We start from the raw sequence: 8,998 nt of genomic DNA, 5'->3' as shown, positions 1-8,998 counted from the left end.
GCTCAGCCAGTCCCAATCTGCTCACTCCAGCTCCTCATCCATTCCTCATCTCCTTACATCAATTAGCTTCTACTCCCTTCCCTCCCTGACACCCGGTTTCCCTCCCCAGTAGCCAAAGCTGCTAGCCCCTAGGAAAGCAGAGGCAGATCAAAAACCCAGACATTTGTTTGCACTTTAAAAACCTGCACGGACATGAGGATGGGGCCAAAAAAGAGGACATGTCTGGGTTTTCCTGGACATACGCTAATCCTATTTAAGTGCTTACTAAAAACAGGTGTAGCCTAGTGTAACAGTTTTTTGTGGACTTAATTTATCAGCTGAACACATCTTTGGAGTGTAACTGTACAAAAATACAGCTGAAGTAGTATGACTTACTTTAGGTTGCAGTGAGTGAGACTTAATCACTGGAGTGGAGGAAGCAGTAGTCTAATTTTTTTTGTGTTACTACTTTGGAGAGCTTGTGCTGTATATATTTGAGGAGTCTTCCTAACTCTGTTGACCAGAACACAGCCTGTTCCATATCTTAAATGAAACGAGGAAGTTTTTATAAATTGTCTAATATTATGAAACAATTGCACTGCAGCATGTTTTAAAAATGTGAGTGGCAACTTGTTTTGTATATCTCTCTTTTTATACATGGAAATCCTTAATGGCAAAGGTGGGAAACTGCAACTTCGCTATTAAAACCTGTGCTCGAAGAAACCTATTGTTCTACAAATAACCGGTCTATTCTAATTCCTCATTACAACTGAAATGACTCCTCTTAGTTTATGCTGATTCTTGCTACAATGCTAATGTTGGGTTGCTGTGTCATTCTTGGCAAACTGTTTGAAGAAACCCCTAGCTAAACCCTACTATTGTTGAAATGCCTGCTGTTATTGTTAGCACCCTGCCGTTCAGCAGTGGTGCACAATACTGTGTCTGGTCTGTGAAAGATTAATGTGTCAGCAATAATCTTGTGGGTGAATGGAGGCCTGCTGTATTGACAGAAGAAAAGGCTTGCATTACTTGCATGCCCTCCTGCGTAGCCACTACTCCTTCCATCACATGTGCTATTGCTGTTGGGGTCTCTGGGCTCTCCCTCCCTCCTGCCTCCAGCCCTGTAGTGAACCTACCTGGTCTGCAGGGGCGTGGGGCAAAGAGGGGTGCAGGTGTGTAATCTCTGGCCTGCCCAGCATGCAGCCCCTGGCCATGCAGAACTTGGTCAACCCTGGGGTAAATCTTAAACTTGTTTTTATAACTGTTCACTAGATGCCATTTTAAAAGGCTAATCTTGGCCAATACAAAAATAACCAGTTGGTTCTAAATCTGATGTGAGGAGTGTGGGTTTCTAGTTAAAAACAACAAAAAAAAGTGGTGGTCTTTTTGGACCTTTAGTTTTTGCCCTGAAAAGCTTCCAGTGCTCTATATTTGCTGTATACCTCAACCTGATATACTTGATACTTAAGGAGAGGTCACTATAAATCTTAAATAGTTAAGTGGCACTTTATATGTTGATAACTAGCAGATTTGAGTACAACAAGTTAATGGCGGATTGGAGATTTGGGCATGGAATTTCCAAGTAACTGTACTGCAGGCCAAGAAAGGGGAGGATACAGGACTGTCAAGATAATGCAGGGTGCTAAATTACATGAAGTTATAACTCCAAAATTTAAAATGAGAAAGTAGGGTTTCTCATTTCTACAGAAATACGCTGTTTATGCGGAATGTTTCCTGTAAATGGATAGCACCCGTATGGCTTTCTGCATGTAACACTGTTTATCAGTTTCTAAACTAAGTAAACATCCTTTTGTTTTATTTGTGGGGCTAACATTTTATGTGGATAAAGATGCTGCTGCTTATCAAGAGAATTGATGCTTCTGAGTGGCTGTGTGTTCATTTGGTTTTTTTATTGCACCTCATCAATAGTAATAGGGCATGGCAAAGTCTAGCAATTCTTACTAGGACTCCCTATTTCTTAGTGCTATTTCTCTAATAACAATTAAACAGGCTATTCTTTAATACTAATGCATGGACCTATTCTATTTTCTTACCCTAGAATCAACTTAGCCAATGTAGTAATGCCCTGGAGAATTCTGAAGAATTACTAGAATATGCTGCACGCTCACTGGACATAAAGGACCCTGAGGAATTTTCAAAGGTAGAAAACTAATTTGATGTGAATTTAAAAAATACAAGAAACAGTAGGCATACTATCTTTTAATCTGAATGCAGTTTCACCCTAAACCTGACACTGCAAACTGCTAATGTGGGTAGAATGTTGGGAGATATGGAAATATAGCAAGGTCCTCTGGGCAGATGGGACCAAGTTAGGCATAGTGATTATAATGGCTTTTCTTAAACTGCTCTAGGAGGCTACAGTGTCTCTAATAACTGGTTCTATAGTGAAGACTAAATTTGATTTGCCTGATGGCAGTGCTAGTGCTGGAAATAGCAGTAGCTAGAAGTTCAGCTGAAAAAGCAATTGCTTGCTTTGAAGAGCTTACAGAGATGTATCCCAGAAAAGTGGCTTAATTCCTCAGCCATCGTAATTGTCAGTGAGTACAAGAGACGGTTCTGTAGTTTGAATGAATAAGTATATAGCACATCAGTCTGAACTGAAGCTGGTATTTATGCAATTAATCAACACGTTAAAGTTGATATACTCTAACATATTAATGCAGCCTTGAAAAACTGTCCAGGAACTTTATCCCTGGTACAGAACCTGTTCACCTGTCCACTTACCATAGTAACTGATGATAAAATAGCTAATGACTCCTTTGCAGAAGAAGGGGACACCTGGTATAATGGTCCAGTAGAATTTTATGCAAGGCTTCATTAATACTAGGCAAATCAGACCTGGATGGCACAATTTATAAAGATGAAATATTGGCCTTGATATAGTATAGAACAAAAACATTAGTGTTTCTCTTGCATCCTGATATTGAAGGGATGTCACTGAACTTGGAGCTGTAACACTGAGCCATTCAGTTTAACTTTGTTTAATAGATCTTACTGTAACTGTAAGCTCCTCAGTGTAGCTTTTTGCTATATGCCTACAGGTGTTTTAATGTATGCTTGTGAAATATCTAGCACAATGAGAGCCCCAACATGATTTGGGCCACTCATTGTAGCTTGTGTACATTATCATAACAGACTTGGAGTTAAGTGGGGGGAAATGAGGCATATTAGAAGGACAGAGAATTAGAAGTGCAATAGAACTACTTTACCAGTCGTCTAGTTCTAGCAGTACTATTGCTGTTCTCTTCGATCCATGTTTTATTTGGTTATTGTAATATATCACTACTGTTACTAAACTAATGATCCAGAGAACCACACCACACCAAAACTGAATTACTTGTGATTTTTTTTTAAACATTTTAATATGACGACACAGCTATTGGAATATTTCCAGCAAATGGATGGAGAAAAAGCACTGAAGTAATAGTGTAACCTTCAGCCATGATCAGCTCTTGCTTTCCTGTCTTGAATCCTAACTTGTTCTTTTTTTAAGAACAATAACTATAAAGCCAAGTATAGCAATTGGCAAGGGTTTAACATTGGGAGTGGGGTTTCTTTTTATGGCTTAATTTTTTTGCCATTTAAAATGGGGTTTAATATGAATAAATTTGGTTTTTTGTTTTTTAAATCGCTGGTTCTTAATCTCATAGGACTTGGGGCATTCCTCTATAACTCCTGTGAATTGTGGCACCCATTAAAAAAACTATTACAGTTCTTACCTCCTTGCAGTGGGGAAACTGGCCCTCCAGGGACAAGCCTAAGCCTTCACTTACCTACTTTATCTCCTTACACTTCATGGCACCCTTCAAAGGACCTGGTGGCACCCTAGGGTAGTGGTTCCCGACCTCTTTATTTTATACTGTCGAATGGGACAGGGCACACAGAGCCAGCTGCTTCCCTCCCAGGACTGCCCTGCCGTCCAGCTTTAACCTTGCACATGACTGCCAGCAGTAGAAGCTGCTCACCTGGGCGGATAGATGGGGTTCTGAGCAGGAGGCTCGTACCATAAGACCTGGCAACCAATTCTTTGTGGCCTGGTACTGGGCTGTGGCCTGGTTTTTGGGAACTTCTGCCCTAGGGTGCTATGTCGCCTGTTTGAGAGTCACCGGATTAAACAGATATTTCCATTTCTAGTTAAATGTACAAATAGATTTTTTTTTTTTTTACTTAACTTTTTTTTTAATGGCAAAAACCATTTGGGGCACTAAGCTTGTATGGTATTAAGATGCTAGAGGCCAGTCTAGTCTAATCCCCCTCTAGTATTTATATCTTGCAGTTCATTAGTCTGGTTCAGTATATGCTGCAGTTTTACTTTCTTCAGCTGTCTCCTAAGTACAAATGTGGAGGGGTTTTAGGGCTCTGTATTTGGCTTGTCCTATAAGCTGTCCCAGCTTTTTTTTTAAACTAATTTGATCATTAATGCCTCTTAAGAAAATCTGTCTTTTCTAGTGTTCTTTATCTTGGATACAGCAAGATGAATTGTGGTTTTCTGTTAAATACAGCAAAAATAAACCTCATTCTTTTAAGCATTTTGATATCCTTAAACAAATGTTTAGGATGCCAGACTGACTTGATCGGGGTTTTTGGGTTTTTTTTGGTTTTTTAGAATTCAGAGTCCATTTCATACATGTAAAAGGCAGTTGGCTGTGTTTTGTTATGGACACTGTTGTGAGCTCTATGGTGCATACCTCAACTTATTTTTTAGATCAGTATTGCTACATGAATTTAGGCTTGAGATTGAATACACTTTTAGGATGTCCTGAGTGTGTGGCCTCAGGTTAGAGTGAACCCTTTCTTAAGTAGCCATTCAAGGGACTAGAAAACTGGTTGCTTAATGGAAGCAGGTCTCTGAAACATGCAACAGTGTCATTCAAAATATGGGAGTACTATAACTTTTTTATAGAGCAGAGTCTCAAATGACTCAATGGATATACAGCAATATAATGTGGCTAATGATTTCTGGGGATTGTCCATTCAAGAACAGACAAAATAGTTGATTTTGTTTTTAATATGAGTCTGCATGCAACTTTAGACAAACTGCATTACTCTCCATCTGAGCCATCTGGTGCACCAATTTTAACCTGTGACCAATTAAATCATGTCTTTAAATTGAAATGTCCCCTTTAGGGACTGGACTCTTAACGCATTATACATCTGTTCATGTTCATTGCTAAGCAGAGCCAAGCACACTCTAGTAGTCTAGTAGCAAATGAGATTCATTCAGCTTTGAATAACATGCAAAATCCCTTAGTACAGGGAATAATCTGTTTTAAATAACTGACTCAGAAAACTTTTCAGTGTTGGGAGGACATGCTGAATCGTATTCAGTTCACTGTTAAACTGTTTGAATTTTGCAACAGGAATAATATTTAATGAATTTGACTTCTGCAAACACTTGAAACAAACTGAAAATTGTTGATCCTGGTTTAAATTGCTCAGTGGGAAATTAGGTGAAGGGAGGAGAGACAATGAACACCACTAATGACTAGCTTGACTGACAGTCAGTGTAGCTGAGAAGAAAATTAAAGTATGTGTTGGCACTAATCCTGTTGCAGAGTTGCTTGTGCCTCATGCATGCAATATTGGGTCTCTTTCAGCTACCCAAGGCTGAGGATTTAAACGCTTCCTTCACACCACAGACTATTGTCCTAAGTTTTTTAGCACCACCAGAGACTCTGCATGCCATCTTGCTACATTGCCCAGAAGTGCCCAAGGTGTATAATGGAATGACAACTTCCTCCTTTTTTGCACTTCATGTTGCTGCTTTGGACGTAAATTGGTCTCTTGCACATAATGGATGAGATGCTGCTTAACTGTAAAGCCGGACCTTTAAATGCCAGCTTACCCTACCCCACTGGGTGTTGGATGTAACCAAGGGTGATCCTTAACCCTATCCACCTGCATTTTTTTTTATTATCCATTTTCCCCAACCTGTTTATGGGGCCTTCTTATAATTAGACCAGAGCAATGACAATGCAGTGGTTTTTGGGATTACTTGGTTTCAGGTTGTCACTGATGTACTGTGCTTACTGGACTTTGACCCCTACAGTGATGGCTGAAGTTGGTGTATTCCCTGTCCCAACATGAGCAAATGCTTCCCAGGGTAATCTCAAGTCATGCAAAAAGCACAGTTGATGACCATACTGGATGAACGTGGGAAAAGAACGATATTTGTAGTTGTAAGGAGCTGGATTGGCCAGACCCCAGCCCTGCAGAGTACTTTTTGTTCCTGGTTTGTTGCATGTAGTACTTTTTCTTATGCTTAAAAAAAAAAAGGCACTGAGTATAACTAGAGCCTTTAATCACTGTTGGCCAATTGATCAGATTAGCTGGAAGAAGGAAAGTGCATGGGTTACACATCCAAAGTGTAGTGGAACAGGTACATCTCTTTATACCTTCATTTTACATTGAATAACTATGGAAACTGGCTTTCTTATTCAGTCGTTAAAATTCAGTTACTAGTTACCACACACATCCATGCAGGTATACCCTGTTTTACTACTTTGGTATACAAATAGTTTCCTTATTAATTTAACTTTTTTTTTTTCTTTTAAACCCCTCTGTCTTTCTGGAAATATTACTTACCTTCCAGGTACCACTTGCAGGGTCCTCTAGACTAATTGGATTGTTGGCTGGGGCTGGGCACCTGATGAGCGCTGGTTTCAGATCCAGGTTCAGTTCCTGGCCCCAGCTGACGGTTAGCTGATTTGTTGGCATGCGGGTTTTCACTTACTAGTTCATGGGCTGGGGAGGGGCAGAATCACTATGCTGGGCTCCCCCTGAGCCAGCAAGTAAGGTATGATGGGGATCTAATTTCCAGAAGTGCATGCCCTGCCATGCATGTGTGGCATGGCAGGAGGCACCGTTGTTTGGACTGGCTGAGAACCCCTGGTGCCTTTAAATTGAACGTTCGTCAGAGTCCATAATGTCTGCAAGCCAGGCTTGGAAACTACCTAGGTATGCAGGTAGGGCATCTGTTAATTTCGGTATTAGCTGACTGAGTAACAATAGCAGACTTTCCCCCCATGTTTTCAAAAAACTTAAGTGGTGCAGGAACACTTATCCCTTCAAATGGAAAAGATTCTTCACTTGGGTAACTTGGTATTGAATCTATTACTTTGACAGGCTTTTTTTACTGAAAGCGTACTCAATGCCAGGAGAGGCTCCTTATTCTATATCTTCTGAAATCTTTTAGACTTCCTGGATCTTTGTGGACATCTCAGGGACAAAAAGGCAAACCATCGCACTGTGTTTTCACTTGCTAATGTTGCCCACTACTATTTTTTGTCTATTCTGTCCTTGATGTCTAACCTGATTAAGTTTGGAAGAGTACTCCTCCAATTTCTTTGGTTCAGGGCAGCTAAACTTCTCTTCCCCCACCCAGGGAATATTGGCTCGCTATTAACTTACAGTGGCATCCACACTAATGTAGTAGGGGAGGATAATGATGGTGTCTTCAGGGATGCAGGTCTCTGACCTATATTTTATCACTGTTTGTAGTTCTCAGCAATGTGTACTTTTTAGATTAAATGAAAGGAAGATTTGGGGCACCCTCACCTTCTTAATACTCACATTATGCCTCTGTACCCATATGAATGTGCACACTGATCCAAAACTTTCTTGCATGCCCAGTAGAAACCACACTGACCATCCCTGGAAACCACATGCTGCTTGAAGTAACAGTTCTGTCTTTGCAGCTGTGCCTTAGCACAGTTACTAAACCAATTCACTAGAACAGCAGTTAACATATGGGAAATGAGAAGTAATGTCATCAGAGCTCTATCTAATGGGATAGATCCCAGGTCTACCATGGAACTTTCTTGGTGTTAACATCTACGTATGTTGCTTCTAGTAAAAGTAAGCCCTAGTTTGAAAGGCTTCCAAAAGTCTGTCCCTCTTAAAGGATCAGCTACTAGATTTGGTAAATAAAGCAGTCTTTAGGAGAGGCTGCTCAGGAGACCGAAGTGCTGTATCTTTGTGCATACAACATTATTTTGTCTTTGTTCTGCCTTTCAAAAGCAATCTGCTCTTGTAGTAACCGAGAAGGGATCTAGGTCTGCTTGTTGTTCTTCACCTTGTGGATCATGTGCTGACTCTTTTTTTGCTTTTGCCCAGTAAGAGACAGAAACTGCTCTTACTGTGTTTCCTTGTATACAACATGCACTCCAATTTTCAGCAGCTGGTTTTTGGAGAAAGTGCATGTTTTATGAGACGCTAACGTTTTTGTTTAATGAGGATATCGCCTTTGAAGAAGGCATTTGGCTCAATTTCCATTTTTTAAGTCTTTTTGGTGCCAAAGCTAACAAACTCTGTTTATTCATTGTCCTTTGCACTGAAGTGAACTTCAGGCTTTCTTTTGTTGTTGTTGTTTTTTTTGCTGTATACAACAAAAAAATGGCAGGAAAAGGTGTGGGATGCCCAAATTTGCTGCCCAGCTATGCATCAGACTTGCTATATTGAGCAAAGGTCACTGAGGATCAGTGTAGTTTGTGCGGAAAAACTAAATTGCTCTATTTTTGGAGCTTCTGAGAAGAAAGTGGAGAATTAGATTGACTTAATTTTTAGGAGAAGCTGTTATACTGTTTAAGCCTCTCACTGGTTTTTTAAATAAAGTCCCATTAAAAACAAAGTAAGCACTTTATAGCCTGACTTCAAAATAATTAGTTATGTAAGTTTTATTGTCTTAGTACTCTAGCTCTTTTTACATAAAAGAAGAAAACCTCTTTGGATTCAGGGAGAAATTTAAAAAACGTTGACACTGAATAACTTGGGTAACACTGGAAAGCAAAAGCCTAGTAACTTTTGGAATTGGCTTGGTGTGGTTTTCAAAGTTGATTATTCTGATTTTTTTTTTTTATATTAGTGCAGTTCTAACATGCATTAATACAAGCTTTGTGGAAAGAAATCTTATTTGGCTGCAAGTAATAACCTTGATTGGCCTTTTTTGAGCTAAACAGCTGTGGGGTTCATACTCTTAACTCTTCTTGCATGTTTACTG

The 8,998-nt window shown here is 39.8% G+C and overlaps 1 protein-coding gene across 4 annotated transcripts in view; it reads left to right on the top strand.

Moving 5' to 3' along the window:
* The window catches only part of FSD1L (fibronectin type III and SPRY domain containing 1 like), a 61,802-nt gene that overhangs the window by 13,410 nt on the left and 39,394 nt on the right, over positions 1-8,998 (top strand). For all 4 annotated transcript variants that reach the window (XM_019517096.1, XM_019517095.1, XM_019517094.1 and 1 more), the window contains one exon: positions 2,039-2,140. In XM_019517096.1, the coding sequence (XP_019372641.1) occupies positions 2,039-2,140 (102 nt within the window). The remainder of the gene's footprint in view (positions 1-2,038; positions 2,141-8,998) is intronic.

Source organism: Gavialis gangeticus, unplaced genomic scaffold, assembly GCF_001723915.1.
Source record: "Gavialis gangeticus isolate Ggan-Ray unplaced genomic scaffold, GavGan_comp1, whole genome shotgun sequence".
NCBI lineage: Eukaryota > Metazoa > Chordata > Crocodylia > Gavialidae > Gavialis > Gavialis gangeticus.
The sequence above is the reverse complement of the archived record's forward strand: the minus strand, read 5'-3'. Positions and strand labels throughout refer to the sequence as shown.